The sequence below is a fragment of the Sardina pilchardus genome, chromosome 6 (genome assembly GCF_963854185.1).
Source record: "Sardina pilchardus chromosome 6, fSarPil1.1, whole genome shotgun sequence".
NCBI lineage: Eukaryota > Metazoa > Chordata > Actinopteri > Clupeiformes > Clupeidae > Sardina > Sardina pilchardus.
The window spans coordinates 23,627,213-23,649,994 of record NC_084999.1 but is presented as its reverse complement, the minus strand read 5'-3'; the positions used below and the strand labels follow the sequence as shown (position 1 = coordinate 23,649,994).

Genomic DNA, 22,782 nt, shown 5'->3' with positions numbered 1-22,782 from the left:
GTTTTTTAAAAAGTTCATGAATTAAACTAAAACAGACTTTTTTATAAACAATAAAATAGACGACAGGGTCATGTCTGACTTATGCACAGAACTCAGCCCACTGTCAGCATCAGAATCGTCACCACTTTTATAGTCCAAGATTCACAAACTAAATGTGCCACAGTAAAGCATCACACAGTCAAAGTAGTACACACGCTCATTCACAATAAAGTTGTCGTCACACTGACACTCAAACAACTCAGTCAGTGACACTTGCCCACCCCATGTCTTGACAGCCTAGTACAAACAAAGAACCAAACACAATTGTACATCAAACAAGCACCATCTGGTTCACAGTATGACGCAGGCCACTGAGGCAATTGAGGAGAAACAGCCATTGATGTGAGAGATCTGTATTCAGAAAGAAACAGCATTTTTTTTTTTTTTTTTTTTTTTAAAGCGCGGGCGCACTTGAATTCATAGCTTGTTTTGAGGCATCATTGATCCAGGGAGTGCTTGGCAAAAAAAGAAACACAGATTTCTTGGGCCATTCAGGTAAATGCATTTGGTCTGTCAACCATGTGATGTGAATGCACAAACTGAAGGAGCGAGAGAGACAGAACTGCTCTGTTTTCGTTCAGCCTGTTGGAAGAACATGCCATTCAACAGATGTTTTTTTCCCCAACAAGTGACTAATATTTTTAAATATATGCTTCTTGTGACCTTCACAACTCCATCTCCTCCCAAATGAACTAAGAGATGACTTAAATAGAGAGTGAGACAAATAGAAAGTACACACATATTAAGATCTCTGTTTCATAACAATGCCTATTTTTAAAGAATGACACATCTATGGAGGAAACAAAATATTCCATTATGGGTTTTTTTTCTGAATTTTAAGGATTTCTTTTTTTCCTGGTCTTGAGCTTGCATTGCTTACACAGTATCACCACTTGATTATTACAATATTGGGGTATCGTCAGGACCTGCAAAATGAAGGCTAACCTGATAATGTAATAATCTCCCATTAAATGCAATACTTTAAATTATTTTAATGTAATTATATTATTGGTAAATAAGTGTATTACATTATTGGGAAATACAAATAATTACATTATCGGGAAGTTATTACATGATCAGGTTTATTACATTTCAATGGATTCAAGTGCAAATTTTAATTACATTATTGGGGTTATTACATTATTGGGGAGTTATTACATTATCTGGTTATACAAGGCCGTCTCAGAGGCTGTTTTGTGAACTGCAAACTACAGTATACTCATCTCTTTTTAAACTGACAAAATAGCCAAAAGCTCCCAGCACAACACTAAATGCAGAGAGACAGCTAGCGCATACAACAGAGAGCAGAAGGCTGCTGCACAAATATGAGCTGCAACACGCACACACGCACACACGCACACACGCACACACACACACACACACACACACACACACACACACACACACACACACACACACAAACACACACACCAACACCTGCATTTGTATTTGTCCCCTGCTGTGTGTGCCCACCATAGTGTGGGGGTAGATGCTATCTTCCTGCACAGAGGCAAATGTAATTACAGTTTCCACAGTGACTGACCCCACTGAACAGACCATAATAATCCCACCATGCCTGCCTGCCAGCCTATCTCTCACTCTCTCTAATCCATGTCTTGCAGTCTTTTTATATCCCCCCCACACACACAAACTCCCAACCCTCCCAAGCTTTTTTTTTTTAAAGAAGAATGTTTTGCATCTTTCGTTTTATCACCCATTCCTTTTGCACCCCCTCCGCTATCTCTCTCTCTCTCATCCTCTCACCTCACTCTCCCTGGGGTGACCTGCTCCTTGCCTGCATGCCACTCAAACTCCAATCCAGCCAGGCTGCTGAAAGTGTTTCCTGTGGGACAGGAAATGAGGTCAGACATAAGGACAGTTGCTCAGGAGATGACCAGTTCTAAAAAGAGAGAACTCTAGCTCCTGTCGCCAGCCCCTCCCCTGGGCTCACCACCTTGCTTAGAAGGGATGAGGGTCAACACTAGTTTTATTTATGGAAACTTCTTTGTATCTATCTCTGCGACTGTTATCATTGTTGAAATATGTGCCTTCGAATTGTAATTTGACTACAATCAGTCACACTCTATATTAAGTGTCATTATATGTGCCTTGTGAGTGTCTACTGCGTTTGCAATATGCGTATATTATATTATATTATATTATATATATTCAATCTGGTCCCTCTTCACATTTAGGGATTGCATAGTATTCCATAGTTGCGTAGTGCACTGTAATGAATGCACTTATAAACATACAGTGGGACTTTATTCCCTGATTTCTCGTTTTATGGTACATCTTGGACAGCCACCTCTAGATTTAGCAACAGGGTGTGAGGAACCAAATTCTGCACATGCAGAATAATTCTAGCAAATATCGCTCATCCTACACATCCAGCTTAATAAAACGTAAAGACCCATTTGAGACTATTAAAGATAACGAGGTACATAAAATGCGACAATGGAGACACGCTTTCCCTACACTCAAAATGCTATAGTGAGTATAATGACTACATCAGGTTGTGATATTAGACACTTCAACAAGCACTTTAGAGGAGCCTGACTCTAAACGCCTGCATTTCCTGAACCACTTAGATTCAGCTATCTTCCTGAAAGACGTATGTCATTTAATAGACTGGCATGCAGGGGAGAGGCTTATCAGTCACTCTGGGGGCCCTCTGAGAGCATCTGTAAACTGTAGCCATGCTGGTGCTGTTTAGTCACTGGAGAAGGTTACTGGCCGCAAAACAAAATGTCTGAGGCATACTGTACCTTTGGAGTCCAGAGCCTGGACAGACAGCTGAAGCGGTGGGTCATCGGTAAATATCTGATGAGTTGTGGTGAGGATCTGAATGCTCCGAATATAACTGATGTAGACATCACACCGCAAAATCTGCCCAGTTGCTGAGATATACACACACGCACACGCACACGCACACGCACACGCACACGCACACGCACACACACACACACACACACACATATGCACAAGCACATACACATCTTCACCATCAGCATCAATTCTTTAGTAGGCTACAGTTTGAAAACTGAATTTCAAATGAGCACAAAACACACACAGACACATCACCACAGTGTTTATTATTAATGGTTTCCTAAATGGAATTTCATATTTACACATGCGTGCTAAACACACACACACACACACACACACACCGACACCCACCCACAAACCCACCCACACACACACACACCCACACCCACACACACATACACAAACTCACTCACCAGTGTTTTTAGCAAGGACCATGGCAGACCTTTGTGTGGGTGTTTTTAGAGTTGGGAGTGCCGAGACCCGTGCATGCTGACTACAGGAGGTTGGAGGGAGGAAAGAAGAGGGTGCAGAGAGAGATAGGGGCAGCACACTGACCAGATCAGGATGAGAGGACTCCCTGAGGTCATGTTTTTGGATGGGGGGGGGGGGGGGGGGGGGGGGAGAAACCATCAGTGGTGCCGCAGAAGAAGGATTAGACCTGATCTTACATAATTGCTGCTCTGCATAATTACATTTACAGATAGAGTGACAAGATAAGGGATTATGTTAAGTTTTTAAATTAGCAAAATGATTAACGTTTCAGAGTCCAACTCCAGTGGGAATGCCACATCCGACCCCAAGGCATTGCAAGTTCTCCACTGCAATATTAAGAGTGGCCAAGCTTCCAATCACTTATCATTCTGGGAGGCAATTTATGAAAATGGGTCATCCATTGGGATTACCAAATTCCATAAATAACATCATCCTATACAGTATATCACTGAAATCGGACAGACTATGAGGACTAATTCAGAGTTCATTTTAGGAGGAACGCAAGAGTATTATTGAGAGAGAGGCAGGGAGAAAAAATGCAGTCATGGAATTTGTTACAGCCTGGGCCTGTCACTCACCAAGTGTAGCATCCCGTCTCTGCTTTCAGCGTGAAATTGACAGAAGCGTGTGTAGAATATGGGAGAAGGAGTTTTGGTACGTTCAATTTTGATGAGTGACTGTAAGTAATTAATGATGTGCAAAGTACCCATATTCTCAAAATCTCCGGGACTCTCCAGGGGCCGAAGAGTGGCATATTGACAAAACACACTTTGGTCCAGACTGGCGACGTTTGTCCAAGAATGGCTTCAGTGCAACATCTTATGAACTACATCAACGGTAAGTTAGCAGCTATCCATTCACCAAGGGTAGCTTCTAAGTCATGATGTCAGGTATGCCATCCAACAAAATGTTTAACCACCTGTCGATGTTCAATAAACACACCATGTCAATTAATACATCATAACATATTCCTTGTTTATGAACGAAATAAAAGTAAGCTGATAATTGAAAATGACTCTGGTGGTTAGTTGATATCTTACCTGGCTAGTCGATAACAGGTTAGCTAGTGTTAGCTATGTAGCTATGTAGCTAGCTAGTTAGCTATTGTTTGGTTAATTGTTGATTTTCAAATAATCTTTCGTGATACACATTACCGATATGAAAGCTTGATTGAGGTATTGTTAAAATAAATCGAGATTCCCTCCTACGTCAAGATTTTGTACGGAAATATATCCAGATTCTGAACGTGTTTATGTAAAAGTTATTCCATGTAAAATCTTGTTGCTAGCTAGCAGTCAATGGAATCGATAGATGTAAATAGAACCTACTGTAGGGTTTCTAGTTCTAGGGTTCTGTGATGGAATCAATCAAGATGAGATAGAACGTGCATCGACAAGAATAAACATCATTTCCACACAGTAATGTTATATAGATATATACTTTATTAATTCTCTCTGGTAAAATAAAATTACAAAATAATTTCAACCTCAAACGTCACCTTTCCCTTATCCATTATTTGTTGATAGTTATTAAAGTTATTAATACAGTTATATTAAATGTTGTGACGAATGAATGCTATAATAATGGTAAATGTAAGCTATAATTGTGTTAATAATCATTAAATGGTTAGTTTTTTTAAAAAAGGAAAAAAATAAGAAAAAAGCCTTACAAAGCAGTTTTTCTGTAATAGCATACTGTACAATATTCCAAGCAGGTTTAGTTCAGTATTCCGGCCACAGGATGTCACTATAAGACAGTTTTTAAAATGGTCTCCGTAGGAATGGGGTCAGAATAGATATTGTCTGTTATTCTGACACACCATTTCAATGATAATCATTTCTTTGAAGAATGACTTTAGTCCTTCTTTCTAAAGTAGTTTGTCTTAAGAGCAGCTCACATGGCAGGTTGTGTAAGGGTTGCCTCTCTTTCAGCACTTCCTAAACCACCCTCCTGAATCAGACCTGATTATCTCATCCTTTCCACCATGACATTCACAGGAGTCAATGACTGGTATTGACACCTCTCATCCTCCTCCCCATTTTTATTTACTCTGCATCTCTCGTATCCTTCATAGTCATTGTCCTTTGCAGTCAGCTGGAGACAGAGCACTTTGGTAGCAAAGTTAATCAGAAAATGTGTGTAGGCTATGTCTGTATTTTTTTGTTAGTGTGGTTACTGCTATATGTTTTGAGACTATTAGGGCTGTGTAGATATGCATTTCAACGTATACATTCATCAAAACAGTGAGGGTTCGTCCTCCGGATATGCAAACATCATGATGAAAAGCTTAAACTAAATTGGTTTGCTTCCACTTGGCTCATTTTGGCAGTGATCTGTATCTTGCAGTCTGTGTGTGTGTGTGTGTGTGTGTGTGTGTGTGTGTGTGTGTGTGTGTGTGTGTGTGTGTGTGTGTGTGGCCTATCCAACATGAATTTAACGATCTATGTGCTTTCTGCACTCTCTGGTTGTCTCTTAGCCCATATATCTTGTGTGTGCCTTTTTTGTTTTCAACAGGTTGTGTGTGACAAGAATGTGAGCTCAATGTGTTTACTACAGTATGTGTGTGTGTGTGTGTGTGTGAAAGAGAGAGGGAGTGGTGTGTCGGTGTGTGTGTGTGTGCATTTTATGGCAGTAGCACTAGTCTGTTTCATGTTATTGACTGAGCTCTCTTTAAAGGGATGCTTGTTAACACACAATTAGCAATTAGGTAATAAAAAACACATCATAAGATTAAAAAGTCATTGTCATGGTTTCCTGATGGAGGGAGAGAGACATTTTCCTATAATCAGTGTGCACATTCCAAGAGAGGCGTTCATACACCATTATTTCAGTCTCTCTTCTTCATCATCTTCCTCTTGTCCTCTTTTCCACCAGGCCTCTCGTGTGCAATGTTTCCTCCTCCTCATAGTCATTTCCCCAGCTTATTTAATTCTTCCATCTCTCCTGAGTTCTCAGTCAGAGCCCTTACCCCCTGAAGATTTTCCACTCATCTCGTGTTTCCCTGTTCACTCTCTTCTCTTCTTCTTCATCTTCTTCCTCTCTTCATCTCTGTCTCTCTCTCTCTCTCTCCCCCTCCTCTAATGTCACATCCACTCTTTACCACCTCCCTCCTCAACAGCCATTTCCTGGGGGTTCTCCCAACCCCTCCTCCTTCGTTGTTCTCTCTCTCCTCCATTCCTCTCCTCCTCCTCCTCCTCCTCTCTCATCTCTCCGGTCCAGTCTCCCTCAGCAGCTGGAGGCGGTGGTGTTGGGGCTGTCGTCGGCCTCGCTGCCCTGCGCTGCGCCGCTGGGAGCGGCCGCGATGGTGGCGGCCGCGGCGACGCCCGTGGCGTTGGTCTGGCCGTTGCCGTTGGCGTGGGGCAGCGGCACGGGGGCGAGGGGCATGGGCGGCGAGAGCAGCTTGGTGTCGCGCTCGCGCAGCAACATCAGCAGGGCGTTGTGCTGGGCGGCCAGCGTGGCCGACAGGTGAGCGGGCAGGGCGCTGAAGCCCGCCGTCAGCTGCTCCACGCGCTGCTCCAGGCTCAGCATCTGGCGCTCCAGGTCCTCGCTGCGGTCGTTCAGCTCCGACATCAGCTCATACATGACACTCTGCATCTGCGAGAGAGAGAGAGAGAGAGAGAGAGAGAGACAGAGAGACAGAGAGACAGACATACAGAGAGAGACAGACAAAGACAAAGAGAGAGAGAGAGAAAAGAGAGAGAAGAGAGAGAAGAGAGGGGAACAAAGGCGGAATTACTTTCTACTGCAGAATGACATCTCCCTGAAAGTCTTCCCCAATTATTTGACTTTGACTTTTAAGCTTCCTTTATTGTGAGTCAAAATGAAACCAAGAACAAGCGAAAATGGCCCATATTAGAACCTAAGAAAACCCCACTTCCAATACACACACAAGCTACACAAAAACAACGAAACAAAACAAAACAAAACAAACCAAGCTAAATAAAGGAACAACAAAAACGGGGAGAATTAGATAGATAAATAGATAGATAGAGTGAGGGAGTGAGGGAGTGAAGGGGGTATTAGAGAAATATAGTGGCAAAAGATGCAGATATATAGTAACAGAAAAGGGGGATAGAGAGATGGGTTAGAGGAATACTGAGAGAAGGGTAAAAAAAAGACATGCAAGAGAGAGAGGGAGAGATGATGGAGTCAAAATGGGAATAAGGAGATAATGTGTGGGAGATTATGAGACATCGCAAGAGAGAAAGCAGAAGTAGGATAAGACAGAGAGAGAGAAGAGAGAAAGAGTTTTGAGGGATGAACGACGGAGTTGAGCTCAGAGGACGACGAGAGAAAGCCGTGAAGGGGCACGAGGAAGAATAAGAACAGGAGAGAGAGAGAGAGGATAGTCAGATGAGGATGGGACAGAGGAAATTCAGAGGTCAAGATGAAAGAACCCACGGAACGAGGGAGGAAGAGACGGAGGGGAGGGAGTGATGCGTGGAGGCACAGATGGAGAGAGGATGGAGGGAATAAGAGGAGGTTAGGGAAAAAAAGGAGCAAAGGAAGAGTGGGTTGGAAGGATGACAATGTAGCCTGAGGCAGAGTGAGGAAGAGGAGGGGCAAAAAAGAGAGATAAGAAACGCATACAAATTTATGGCAAGAACCCTTTTCCATATGTCAACATATTGCAAACACTGTAGAATGTAGCCTACTAAAGACCATTTAAGTTTATCTTTGTAAGCTTTGAGCCATTCAGTTCCCCAACAGCTAGTAGCTTTAGTTCTCAGGAGGAGAAGTACAGCCAGGAAATTGAGCAGAAGGAAATGCTTATTAAATGTTTCACAAAATAAACACATTTGTACTCATCTGCCCTTTGCAAAGTATTCTTGAATTTTAGCAGCTAGGCTCAAATGAATAATTTGTTAAGAAATGATTCCCATACAATCAATCAGCGCCTCATATGCAGAAATCCTTGCAGCTACAATTTTTAATCAAATGTCAGTCACGTGTTAAAGTGTTTTCAAGTGTGCTATTTCCGCTTAACATCCGCTGAACTGTATTAACTCTTTGAGGAATACGAGCGCAAAATAATCTGCGATCAGAAGGTTGCCAAACTGAAGATGGTGTAATTTGATGATGGTATAATGAACTCAAAAGGCCATTATGGATGGTGGTTAATGTGAATTCCAGAGCCATGAAGAGAGAAGGCCAACCATATTAATGGAATTAATTAATTGTAATAAATTCCTATAAATCCTGCTGAAATGATCTAACCTAAAGCATATGTAATTCTGGAGTGCCTTCCAAAAGACCTCACTCCTCACGGTATCACTGTACAGCACCTAATACCTCTTAAAGCAACACTAAAGCACTAAAGCTAAGCCAATAACAATGTCCACAGACAAAACAGAGGATGTTGCATGATTTTATGAAAGTAGGATGTCTTGAGACATCGAAGCAAGTCATATTTGTAGTTTATTATGTCTCATTCCATCAAACTACAGATCTGCTACCCGATCTGGTAAACTTACATAGTGAAGTTATAGCTATATAGATAGAGGGCTGCGAAGCGAATACAGAAGTGCCGTTCACCCTGTTACGAGTTGATGAACCACTGAAATTATTTTGAAAACATTATTCTAAAGTACAAAAAAACTCCTTAGTGTTGCTTTAATAAGGCTGTCATGAAATAGCAAACAAATTGGCCATCTCCCGTACAAGTTAAAGGGATTAGTCTCGTTTGTCTAAACAGACATTAACAAAACACAAACACACAGCCAGTGCTGTCACAACAACTCAGTGTAAAGCTGGTCAATTCTAATTGATGCCCCAGAATAAATGTGGCGCGCTAGAGGATTGAAGGACTCAGCGTTACTTAAAGCAGTGGAGTTCCCCCAGCCACTGATGTCTGAAGGGATAAATAAACAGTGAGTGGAATATACCTGTGGATGGCAAAACCAAAAGGACAGTATGCTGACAGAGCTGTCACATTTGCGTGAGGAGTTCTCCCTGTGACATGTACTGTCTTCGAAGTGAGCTGCAGTCTACTGACTCAGGATCAGTCATTTGAAATGCTGCTCTTGTTGTTTTCCCTTTAGACTGCCCTATTATGCCACAAAACACCAACTAGTTGAAAGGCTAATGGTGGCACCGGAGGAGGCGAGGGCAGAGGGTATTGCTTTTAGCACCCTCCACTAACTGCAAACTGGCTCGCCGTCAGCGCCGCACCCAATGGAGCATGCGGAGAGGTCTCACGACAAATTGTGTTTTTAGCTTCGGGTCTTTTCACCGCCAAATTGAGTCTCGAAAATGTGGGGACCTGAGCCAGGTAATACGTCTTCAAGCATGTTATTGATATCATGATATAGGCTGATATATCGGAATCCGAATGTGTCCGAATTAATATTGGACTTGATATTCACCTGGGAGAACATTTTTTAAAGGCATATGTTTTTGTCACGTCAACGCTAGCCCCCTTTGCTTCAGAGGTGTGGCTGCGAGTTAGCTGTGATCCAGGAGGGCAGGAGTTTATCTGCTTGCCATGGGAGGCACGATTAAAGTGGCTCCGACACAGCTGCCTCGGGGCGAGAACGTGCGTGCAGCTGGTGAGCACAGACTGATGCCAGTGTCGGGCGGGGGGCACCGGAAACCTCTCTCTCTCTCTCTGACTCTCTCTCTCTCTCTCTCTATCCTGCACTCTCTCCCTCTCTCTCTCTATCCTGCACTCTCTCCCTCTCTCTCTCTCTCTCTCTGAGTCTGGATCTGTACTGCTGTCACAGATAACCAGGCATCTTCACCGGACGTGTGGCCGTGCCCTGAGTGGACAGCTCTCCGCTGGCTGGCTGGCTGGCTCGCTCGACTTGATCCGTCCCGTTTCGGATGCTCGTTTCACAGTTTGGGGATTATCGGAGCGCGTCCGGAGCGCCCGGCGCGTCCAAGCGTCTCGGGGGAATCAGGAGAAAGGGCCCCCGACAGAATCAAATCAAAATAACATAAAAAGGCATAAGCCCTGCCAGCAGAGAGACTGTTACATACAGCTCCATGGCAGGGCATATGGAATGGCTCTAATGTAGTTTAGTGTGACCATAGGAACACACGCTTACACACACTCTTCCTTACTTACACACACATGCGCGCACACACACACACACACACACACACACACACACTCACACAGGAGCATTCAAAACATGCATGTTTTCTGTCCTCTCATTCCTCTCCACCGCCTGTCTTCCTTGCCTTCTATGCCGTCCCTGTTCTAACACTTGTGCTGGTTGCTAGGAGACGCAAAGCCACGGAAATAAACGGGTCAGCATGGAAACAGTTGAATGCAGAGATATATTTGGGGAGGGCAGAAGTATGCGTGTGTCATGTGTGTCTCACACTATCATTAGGGGCTGATTAGCTCCAGAGGGGAGATTTGTGCCTAACAGCTGTTGTGTATGTATGTATGTATGTATGTAGTATGTATGTATGTATGTATGTATGTATGTATGTATGTATGTGTATCTCAGATTCAAAGATTGTACTGTTTTTATATTATCTAAGTTCACGCGTGTACATTTAAAATATTTGCTATGCCTGTGTACTGTAAGTGTTTGAACATACAGTATGTATGATTGAAATCAAGTTGCAGTCTTATGTGCATGTGTGTGTGTCTGTGCATGTGTGTGCAGGAAGACAGATTTGTACTTGGTGTGTCTGTGAGCGCTCACCTTTGAGAGGTCCACCAAAGTGTTGGCTTGATCACTTAGCTTACGTTGTTCCATTTTTACACTGCGGAGCCTAGAAACACACAAAAATGTCATCAGTCCATGTGGTAACGTAAAATTGGCTGAGCATTACAGCATAGAAAAAGCAATAGACCAGAACATTAATGCTTCAGCACTGTGGCAGATGAAAGAAATTGCTAATAAAAAGTTCCCATCCATATGCATTAAACCAGGCCAACACACAGCAACACAGACAGACAAAGCACAGGAAACAGTATGTAGAAGTAGAGGACAATTACACAAGAGAAGTAGACTATTACACAATTGTACCTCAAGTTACAAACGGCCAAGAGGAACATTTTAGCCTGCTGGCTGCGCAGTTTTCAATGGCTACAGGACCCCCCCATCCTAAATCCGTCTCGATTCGAAGAGGTCACGGGGGGTTAAAAGGGACGCCACTTGAAAGGCACTGTGCAAGAAACCACTAGTTGGCTAGTGCGCTGAGTGCCTTATTAGCGCATTAGTGCGAGACGTTCGGAAGTGAGAGCAGGTCAGCAGCAGAACAACCCCCCGTGCTCTCGGCTCCGCGCTCCCCTAACGACCGGGGAGGAAACGCAGGCCAGAGAGGTGCTGTTGTCAGGCCAGAGAGAATGTGGATCTAGGATGGCATTTCTGTGTGTACAGTACGTGACTACGTGTGTTGCGAGTTTTTTTTTTTTGGTTCATATGCATTATGCATGTATATTATCCACCTGAAATGGGCTTTATACTAGATTTATATGTGTGTGTGGGTGGGGTTTGTGTAAAATGAATGTACTGTACTGTATGTATAGGTGCATGAACTACTAAGGTGTGCTTAGATATGCAAACGTATTGTGTTTGCTTTGAGTGTGTGTGTGTGTGTGCGCGAGGGCGCACGCGCATACATGCATGTGTGCTTGTGTGCGTGTACATGCGTGCGCGTGCACGTGACTCACTGGTGGATGGCCTGCAGGAACTTCCTCTGGTGCTTGCGGACCCTGGCGTGGTCGATCTTCTTCTGCAGCTTGGTGTGCTTGTAGATGAGCCACGTCTCCCTCAGCACGTTAGCCGCCGCGTTCTTTATCTGAGGAGCACAGGCCGCCATGGCAACCGCGTCAGCTTGGGACAAACACTCCCCAGGCAACCCCTCCGACACACACACACACACACTCACAAACACACACACAAAACAAACACATAAATACAAATCACAATGAGCGGGCAACCACTTCCTCCTCTACATTCTACATGAACGTGTTATTCTACTGTTGTTCTAAATGTTTACAGTTCAACCAGATGTTTTCTTTTGCCAAACGTTGGTATAAAGCGCCAGTGTGAAGGCTGAACACAGACGCACAGTATGCTGTAATTGTTTACCACAAGTAATTACTCCGTAGGATATTTTTTTGTTTTCCTCTGCACTCATGAGGTTAATACAGCGCCTACAGTGTAACAACGAGATTGGGAGTGATCCTCCAGAGAGCGACAGAATGATGTGAACATTGCTGTGTGTGTGTGTGTGTGTGTGTGTGTGTGTGTGTGTGTGTGCGTGTGCGTGTGTGTGTCGCTGTGTCGGTGTGTCGGTGTGTATGTGTGTGTGTGTGTGTGTGTGTGTGTGGGGAATCAGGGGAACCTCCTGACACTTAAAGCCACAGCCACACCCAGTGTTACAGAAAAAATACAGAGGCAGACAGCAGAGACCTTTAGAATGGCCCCAAACAACAAGAGGCAAGGCAAGGCAAGGCAAGTTTATTTATATAGCACATTTCATACACAGGAGTAATTCAATGTGCCTTACATAAACAAAAACAAAAACAAAGAGTAATAGTAAACAGAAGCATAAAAAAGCGTTCACCTAAGTGATGGACATGAATGCCTGCTAACGTATGGACGCGTTACAGCAGGCTAATAGATGGATGTCTGTTGAGTCAACCCTTCTAATTTCCTGACGAAAACAATGTGGTGATGTTGGAGGCTTATCTGCGAAGGGACCGGAAGCTTTTTTCACCCGAGAGTTTTAGAGTGGATAAGAAAAGCAAAGGGCTTTACTGTTGAGGTATTGAAAGAGGAGGTGATTGAAAAGAGGCGAGTGGATTGGTGTCTTTGATAAAGAGCTTGCTCTCTCTGGAAATAAGTTCCTGAGACTCCTTAAGCTTTGAGTCGTTCTGATTATAAACACGTTTAGAAAAAAAAACATTGAGAATGCTATACTGAAAAATGTTCAAAATAGAATGGTAACCAAAATGTTCCATATTAATTCTAAAGGCACAGTAATTGGATGCAGCATCTCTGTACTGTGAATGTATTGTGTGCAGTATGTCTCAATCCTCTTGTGTGGGTAGGCACTATTGTGAATTCATTTATTTCAATCTGTATGTCAAGACATAAGATAATTTATTCACACAAAACACTGTCTTTACATTTCTTGAGACTGATTGTTGTCATTGGAGTAAAAAGTGAAAAATGGTATTTTGTAAAAATGAAAAAGTACAAATATATTTGGCTGAATATTCATCAGATTCATCCTTCTTTTCATGTTTTATTGTATTTCATTCATTAAGTTAAAGAACGATATGGTAATAGTCAGTTCCTCCGTTCCACTGCCTCTGATTTTACAGCTATTACACTAATTATGGAATGTGTTGGCCTAACACAGGGCGGATTCCATGCTTTTCTAGCCGTAACATCAATAACAAAGCACCCATGGCCACTTTGATCTGCTCCGCGCCGCATATCTCTCTCGATATTAATGTCTGCCCTCTCATGAAATACCACACAGGAGAATGAATGGATTCTCTGGCCCCGCAAGAAGAGAGAGAGAGCGATAGAGAAAGAGAAAGAGAGAGAGAGAGAGGGGGGGGGGGCGTAAGAATGGTCTGTTAGAAGGAGAAATGGCTGAGGAGACTTCAAAGCAACATGCAATTTCATAAGAAAAGAACAATTATGTTCCCAATGGCCCTGGCACAAGGCAGCGGGCTGTGCCTTTTTAATAAGCTTTTGATTTGACTGGCGCGGCCCCGTGCAGGAGGGGAGCCAGACTGAGCGCGCACGCCGTCCAGAGCCACGGGCTTCAGCTCTCTGATAACCTGATTCATTAGCAGAGGTCAGCCTGCTGTCTCCCTAATGAAACTATGGCCACTCCCCGCATCTAATGGCAGGACGTGAGGCAGGAAAAAACAGACAGACACGTGGACAGAGAGAGCCATTTAGAGGATATACCGGTATTAAAACAAAAACAAAAAGAGATGTCTCGCTCTACCTTTTCTCTCTCACACAAACACACACACACACACACACACACACACACATAAATAATGATAGACGGGTCACTGGCCTGGAAAGTAACAGGCTTTGCAATCAGCCAAAATGAAATCCTTAATTTGAAATCCTGGCTGACTGCTTCATGTAGGCTACTTAACGAGATGCCTTAGCTGCAGTTAGCAACGGTTTCTAGGTTCTCTCTCGGTTTTTGCCGTTATGAATGTTGTCAAGTATTGAGGTTTCCGACCAACGACACTGTCCCTGATTGTTCCCATAACAACCAACAATAGTGTTTGGGAGTTTTAAAAAAATCTACTTCCAATAGCGATACACTACGGTTTAATTCAAGTATGCTTTAACATGTGTTTTAAATAACCTGGTGCAAGGTGATCCAACATCGTGCTTTTAGCATTTCAATTGATACTCACATACAGTAACGTACTACTGCTGCATGCTTGTGTGTGTGTGTGTGTGTGTGTGTGTGTGTGTGTGTGTGTGTGTGTGTGTGTGTGTGTGTGTGTTAAAAAGTATTTTACATAATTTGGTATGCACCACTGCAAAGTAGATAGCCTATGACAGTTGTTAAGTTTTCTAAACTTTTTGAAGTAGCCTACTAACAATACTACTAAGGTAACAGTTTGCAATATACTATATTCAATGATGTGTCTTTCTTTCAAATCTGAAACTGTCGTATACAGTAAAAGCACAAGGAGTGATAAGTGAATAGCCTACACCTTACTGAACAGGGAATTGTGCAAGGATGTCAGACATCTACTTGGCCCCGGTCTATAAAATCAAACCTCTTTATGGCCCCTGTAGAAACCTAATGCCTTCCACACATTGTGCAACCTAGCAGTTTGACAGGCACATCCTGTTGCCATTTTTAGAAAATGTCTTCATGTCTAGACAGACACAATGCATGGTGTTGTGGAATTAGAATTAGACATCCAGACATTTACATAGATGGAAATTCTCTCTCTCTCTCTCTCTCTCTCTCTCTCACACACACACACACACACACACACAAACACACACACACACACACACACACACACACAGAGAATGATAGACAGGTCATTGACCTGGAAAGTAGCAGGTCTTGCAATCAGCTAAAATGAAATCCTTAATTTGAATTCCTCACTGACTACTGTATGTGGTAGAGTCCGACCGGTATTGGATTTGAGTATTTAAAAAAAACAATAAGCGATATATCGGCTGATGGTCATTTTTAACCAACACAATGTAAAAGCTTTCTCCCATAACAAAGTCTTGATCAAGGTGGGACATTATCGGTTTAAAGTGGCCTAACTATCTGGTTTCCTAATGAAAGGCTCTCATACTAGCCTGGCTAGCGCCACCACTTCTCAATGAGACATGGTCTGGGAACCAAACGTTCATTTTCTCGTTTTGAAAAAATGCCCAGATCCGTTTATTGGGTGCCACGGATGTCTGTGAAATGCGTCTCTGCATAGCTCATCATCGTCTTGCTTTCCCCCCTCTTCTGTGATTGGTCCCCTATCTCAGGCAAAAATTAGGGCGGTAGTTTCCAGACTGCCTTAGCAGCGTGAATGAAATCACCGTGCAAGGCAGGATGGGAACACCCAGGCTACTCTCATACAGTATTTTCTAAAAAGAAATGTATGGTCTTTCTTCTTTGATAACTACCATTGCACAATCTACATTGTTACAAGCAAAACGTTACTTAAGCCTACTTTTAGCCTTTGTAATTAAACCATGCAGTTCCTTACTTGGCGAGAACACCTTTGTTGAAATGAAAAAAAATTGAAGACTGAAAGTGGGGTGTATGTGAATGTTTGGGAAATAATGTTAGCCAAGAAGACTTTTTTTTCGTATGCTCACATTTATTTTGTGTGCAGTCTTCGTGGGCTTAACGTGATAGTTTACACTCACTGGCAGCACTGACAGGACCACCAAGGACAGTCTGAGCAATTGGATCTTACATTAAGCTGGTGACCAGTGGCTTTAAGATTAACATGATCCTACTGCAGCAAAAACCAAGCATGTCCAATAAACATTCTCGGGTTTATTTCGGCTTCCAGAAGAAATGAGAATTACATTTCACATGAAAATCATCATCACCATGAACACACAAACCACTTCAGAAAACTATGAAACGCAAGCTGCAATTCTTTGTCATTGTGTGTAGGCTAGGAAGTGGAACCAAGTCAAGCAGCTTGTGTGTCTTGTAGCAAGTAGATGCGCCATCTATCTAATATCGGCCCACCAATAAATCTGTCGAGCTCTATGTGAGATGTCTTAGCTGCAGTTAGCGGCGGTTTCTATGGTGTCTCTCGGTCTTTACTGCAGTTATGAATGTTGTCAATAGAGCTGTTACCATGACATAATGAGTCTCATTGGAATGCTCCTCAGTCAGTCATAATACAGTACGTGTCCAGAACCCTCTGTAGTGTTGAATGTTAAAACATGACCACTGCTGGGTTCAGACCAAAGATTCGCGATGAGAAGAGACGAGACGCGACGTGACGAGACACGACAAGGCGCAACGCGACGTTCTAAAACCTTGCAACTGCGACTAAACATGTTAAATGTTCTGCGAAGGCTTGCAACTACATGTAAGATATAATTCACATCGCTGCAACTCTGTCTTGTCGCGTCAGGAATCTGTGGTTTGTCTTGGGCTTCACGGTCACGATCACAATGTCCAACTGTATTTTCCTAGCAAATCTCCAAGGTCCTTTTAGGACAGCGGCTCGCAAACACTCCCATAACCAGTTGCTGTGTGCTGTTATGCACATCCTCATTACCTGTAACAAAAGTACTGTATTCAGGTTCAGGGTTGGAACCCAGGCTGTGATGATGCCATTGCTCCACCCTACCCACTTGGAACATGTGTATTACAAATTTGTTTATGTAAGGCCATGTTTTATGCCATGTCTTATGCCATGTTTGTTTCAGCACCAAAAATGCACATTCTGTAGGACGAGTCTAATTCCTCATTTCTGTCGGCGCAGTACCTTAGTGTAGGCTCAGAATGCTACAACAATACACAGTTCTCTTAGCGTATTCATCAGCATGGCAACCACAAGGAAAGACATGGGCTTTAACCTTTCAACTGACACCACTGACGAAGGAGGCTCAGGGGGGAAAAGATGGACAACATGAAAACAGAGAGGAAAAACGTGAAAAACACAAAGGACCTTGAGTTGGTCAGAATGATTTCATGTGGATCTGGGAAAAGGCTGGTTGTGTACAATGCACACACACACACACACACACACATACACACTGCATACAGAGTTACACACGCACATACACACACACACACACACACACACACACACACACACACACACACACACACACACACACACCCACACACACACACACACACACACACACACACACGCACGCTGAAATGGTGGTGGCATTTTGTAGAGTCTGATCTCATGAGGACAATTTGCCATCGGGGTCAGTGGTGTCGTGAAGAGTTAGAGGAGACGATAAGAGTCTATTAGAAATCAATGGGGCCACAGGCTTTTCAGTAATTCGTGAAAAATCTTCTGCCATTCTCCTCTCTCTCTCTCTCTCTCTCTCTCTCTCTCTCACTCCCTCACTCACTCACTCACCACACACACACACGCACACAGAATGAAATGCACACGCATGGACCATAGACTGTAAAAAATATGGCATGAACATATGCACATATTGTGACATACATTGTGCATTTTAGGATATCCAGTTGCTTTTTAAAAAATGCTGACAGGATGTCAACCCTGCTAGGTTGCACAATGTGTCGGAAGGCACCTGGTTTCTGTTAGCCTGGCGCTAACACCACTCTCCTTGAGTTGCACACTAATTACTGATGTAGGAAAAACAGGGGAAACACCTTCAGCTTTGTCATCCGTCTAAGATAAACACTTGAACGTGGTGTCTCCACGGCAACAGGTCTGTGAAGTAATCATTCCATTATTCAAAGTTACCAGTCCCACCCCCTCTCTGTAACCATAGTAGCAGGAGAAGCGTTTCGGAGCCCAGGCACATTAAGAGGCAAAGCTACATTTAGGTCTATCGATTCCGATTCGGAGCAGGTTTTTTGCGGATGGCAGATGGCCACGCTGGAAGAGCGATTGCACGCCGCGGATAATAAACTTTTTAAGTGACGAGACCGAATCCCATCCTGGAGAGGCCGGTGGATTTTTTTTTTTTTTTTCCTCTCTTTTTTTTTTTTCTACGTGCTGCAATTATTGATCACCCAGTCCTCCTGCTGTCCCGCAGCCATGATGTACCCTACATATTTGATAGGGAGAGCTATTTCTGAAACTTGGGTCTTTCAACAGCATAAAAAATTGAAAGCATCCAGAGAGAGAGAGAGAGGGAGAGAAAGGGAGAGAGACTACGAAAAAGAGAGAGAAAGATAGGTAGACAGGCATAGTGAGAGATGGAGCGAGTGAGAGAGAGAGAGAGAGAGAGAGAGAGGCTAAAATATGTGCAGATGGTCAGAGAGATGCACAAGGAGAGACATTGGGAGACATTGAGAGAGTGGCTGGGATATGTCTGAAGAGATGTCAAGAGAAGCTGAGGTAGGGTATATGGACGGAGAGAGAGAGAGAGGTAGAAAGAAGAAAAAAGACATATAGGGAGAGACAGAAAGAGGTTATGACAGATAGACAGACTGATATTTGTGAATAGCGAGAGAGGAAAAAGGAGAGCAGGGTTTTGAGTATAGCTATGGTCTCTGTCCGTGGTGCTGATTTAGGTAGCCCACCCTGGTGTCTGTGAGAGGCTATGGTCTCTGTCCATGGTGTTGATATAATGATACAGGTAGCCCAGCCCTGATGTCTGTGATGTCTCAATCACCCCCCCCCCCCCCCACACACACACACACACAAACCACCACCATGTCAAACATAGCAATACAACACAGCATAACATATGGGAAGTATATCATAGAGAAACAGATGCACACTGTTTTGAAGTGAAAAGAAAAAAACACCAAATTTCTAAGAAATTAAAAAAAAAAATCAATTATTAGCTTGAATTGAACTTCTTTGCCAAGCTCCATTAAAGGCTTTCTTAAGTGTTTAGCTTCAAAACATTGTCTTTGTTTCTTCTCTTTTTGATCATATGTCCGCACTCTCTACAAAAGAGCGCCTGTTTGAAGATCGGATTGACAAACGGGCTCTGAGCAGCGCTCCTACTTGAGTTCTCTAACGTATGGAGAGAGTTCTGTATTTGAAATGAGCCAATTACTAATGTTGCTCAGACAGAAAGGCATCAATATAGAATAGCATTCATTACGGTGAGGAGAACATACTGTTTGTTTGTGTGTGTGTGTGTGTGTGTGTGTGTGTGTGTGTGATGACTGCTGCATAATTAAGGATAACCTCTCTAACCTTTGGGAAATGTATTTAATAACTTTGTAGAAGCACACATGCTTGTCTTATCACTGTAAAGCTGTGTGTGTGTGTGTGTGTGTGTGTGTGTGTTTATGAATGTTTGAGGTAGGGCTGCACAATTGACTATAATAAAATTGCGATCTCAATTCACATATACTGTAACCACAACCACAATTCTGCCACATTTGTATAGACACCAACACTGGTGTTCATTTCAGACCTACTTTCTTCCTTTCGTAAAAATGACCATGCAGGGTTACACCATGTGACAGAACAGCAGTGACCAAGAGAGTGACGGGGCAAATGACAGGGCAGCAGAAAAGTTGTGCAAGGGGGCGAATGAAATGGACAAAATGAGTCACTTTACAAGCGAATGACTTTTACTTTTGTAACATGTTATCACAACCGTCAGTCAAGGCATGTTGGCAGAGTTTTAGTTAGAGGGCGACTCGTTAACTCGTTTTGAAGAATAGGCTACGTCTGTGACAGCAATCAAAACTTATCACGCAAGTCACAAAAACAAATGCTGTTAATTCACTTTGGATAAATCCGTCGGCTATTTCTTTTAGCACATACCACTAGTTGTTAGTAATTCAAATGTCAGATTTGGCTTATACAGAGGTCTACCCACCGCGGTCATCATCTTGTGCAGAAAATGCACAGACAAAAATACTGTTTTATGTTCAATATCAGAATTCTTAAGCTGTTGCATAAGCAAGAACATTCCCTTTCTCCGAAATATATGTGCCAATGCAGATACTGTACAGTATGGCATCTTCTTGCATTTCCCTCTGTAGGCTATCAGGTCAAATGGGAGTGTGATAAGTAGGGATGCACCCAAACAGGCACTGACCAATATATACTGTAGGCCCTGTTTACTGGAATTGGCCAATCAGCAAATATTACATTTACAGATCTGTTGCATCAAATCTGCACTAGCTAAATGTTGTTCTGGTTGAAAATAGTATTGGTATCAGTTATTGGCCAAATTGTTATTGCAAACATCGGTATAGACCCAGAATTTCACAATCATGAATCCCTAACTTAAAATCATGAGAGAATCATGATCTCAAAAGTGGTGATTCTCATTTTATCCAGAATTCGTGCAGCCCTAGTGTGAGGGAGAGTTACCCTCTTTGTGAGCTGCGTGTCCATCATGAAATTGTGCACATGCTTTTCCGCCTTGGTCAGCTCCAGCTTCCGCGCTACCACGGCAACCACCAGCGCCGTGCAGCCTGCCCCCTGGAACAGACAGAAGGGAGAGAGGAGAGCGGAGCGTTAAAGAGAGAGAGAAACGGTGGAGCACAGAGAGAGACAAAGATGACATCTGTAAGAGAGAGGGAGAGGAGAAGAAATGAGGCGAAAGGTCAGAGATGATGATGATGGTGATGGTGGTAGCGTGTGTGTGTGTGTGTGTGTGTGTGTGTGTGTGTGTGTGTGTGTGTGTGTGTGTGTGTGTGTGTGTGTGTGTGTGTGTGTGTGTGTGTGTGTTTGGCGGTGGTGGGGATAACATGGGCGGTGGGGATAACATGAGCAAGACCAACAGAGGAAGATGTGCAAGTCCCCAGCCAATAGAAAAAATGATTCAGCGGAGGCCGTTGTCCATTAGACAAGAGACAGAGCTCTGCTTAATACAGAACACCCATCAAGTCCACTCCATTAGAGACGGAGAGGAGGGTGGGAGAGAGAGAGAGAGAGAGAGAGAGAAAGGAAAAACACTGATAAATGTGTGCCTTGAGTGGGCTGCAAGTCACTTTGGGTATAAATGTCAGAGAGAAAGACTCAATTTTCTGTTAAAATGACAAAATTATAAATATGAACAGGAGTGTTAGGAGAGAATGTTGGGGTGGAGGTGAAATACAGAACAAGGAAGAAAAAAAGATAGAACGATAGAATGAAAGGCAGATAATGGACAGAACAGACAGAGAGCAAGAAAAAGGAGAGAGAGGAAGGGAGAAAGAGAGAGAGAGAGAGAGAGAAAGAAGTGTGGTGGTGACTGAGTTTGAGACAGTGCTAGGAAAATGAGATGTAGAGAAAGTGAACAAGACATTAAAGAATAAAGTTTAGAAATTAAAGATATGGAGATGCAAACAGACATAAAATGAAAGTGAAGGAGTGAGCGAGGACAGGAGAAAGAGAAAATGGTGATTTAATTTGGCCTGATAAATGAATTTGAATTCAAACCTGTGATGAAAATCTCCTATTCACTGTTTCTTTCTCTCTCTCTCTCTCTCTCTCTCTCTCTCTCTCTCTCTCTCTCTCTGTGTACAGTATGGTTAATGGAGAAGACTTCCCAGAAGTGTACTACTCAACGGAAAAGAAAGCCGTTTAGCTCTCTCACACACATAGTACATGAAAGCCAAGACATTATGTGTGTGTGTGTGTGTGTTCAGAGATGTGTGTGCATCCATGTGTGTACGTCTGAACGTGAACAGCGTTTTAGACAGGTACCCAAAAGGCCTTTAATGCTAAAGTGAGGTGCATCGGGGAGGTCTCTCTGCTAAAACATTCATCTGAAGTGGCCTTTAGAAGTGAACACCTAAATGGAGCTCCTTAAAGCTCAGCCTCCCAGCGGAAGCCAGCCATGATCTCATCTGTTCAGGGTGGGCTGCTCCGGCTCAGAGCAATAATACATCAGTTATGGATCCCTTTGCCTTTGTGGTTTTAAGTATCGTCGGCTTCGGCTGGTCATATTTGATCACACTGCCAGGCTGTTGACCCCAGACTGCCCCCTCGTCCAGGCGGTGCTGTCTATAAAACTGGACTGAGTACACACGGGGAGGCCTTATCACCTCCTCATCACCTGTTTCCTCTTATCTGACACTTTAGAGGGGGAGAGAGAGAAGAAGCTTCTGAGAGTAAGTCATCATAAATTCACGACCGTCCGGGGCTGACAGACAGAAAGAGTCGGGGGGAGGTGTGTGTGTGTGTGGGGGGGGGTGGTATCCTGGCACCAAAGCCATAGAAGTGCCGGTACTGTGGAGTGGCTTTGTGTGGGAGTAGCAAAACAAACGCACACACAGACACACACTTGTTTTATAATCAGAGATAATCACACAGACCCCTCCCCACTCTGGCACTACCACCTGCCCCCTCACTACCCC

At 43.4% G+C, this 22,782-nt stretch overlaps 2 protein-coding genes across 2 annotated transcripts in view; both read right to left on the bottom strand.

Moving 5' to 3' along the window:
• LOC134083416 (nuclear pore membrane glycoprotein 210-like) overlaps positions 1 to 4,586 on the bottom strand; it is a 33,754-nt gene extending 29,168 nt beyond the window's left edge. Inside the window, exons 1-5 of the mRNA XM_062539742.1 lie at positions 4,401 to 4,586; positions 3,939 to 4,279; positions 3,282 to 3,445; positions 2,808 to 2,939; positions 1,804 to 1,882 (exon numbers count right to left, since the gene is read on the bottom strand). Coding sequence (XP_062395726.1) covers positions 1,804 to 1,882; positions 2,808 to 2,939; positions 3,282 to 3,445; positions 3,939 to 4,114 — 551 coding nt within the window. The 5' untranslated portion in view covers positions 4,115 to 4,279; positions 4,401 to 4,586. The remainder of the gene's footprint in view (positions 1 to 1,803; positions 1,883 to 2,807; positions 2,940 to 3,281; positions 3,446 to 3,938; positions 4,280 to 4,400) is intronic.
• A 234-nt stretch (positions 4,587 to 4,820) lies between these two features.
• kcnn3 (potassium intermediate/small conductance calcium-activated channel, subfamily N, member 3) overlaps positions 4,821 to 22,782 on the bottom strand; it is a 50,754-nt gene continuing 32,792 nt past the window's right edge. Inside the window, exons 6-9 of the mRNA XM_062539146.1 lie at positions 20,810 to 20,920; positions 11,993 to 12,120; positions 11,019 to 11,088; positions 4,821 to 6,954 (exon numbers count right to left, since the gene is read on the bottom strand). Of these exons, the coding sequence (XP_062395130.1) occupies positions 6,586 to 6,954; positions 11,019 to 11,088; positions 11,993 to 12,120; positions 20,810 to 20,920 (678 nt within the window). The 3' untranslated portion in view covers positions 4,821 to 6,585. The remainder of the gene's footprint in view (positions 6,955 to 11,018; positions 11,089 to 11,992; positions 12,121 to 20,809; positions 20,921 to 22,782) is intronic.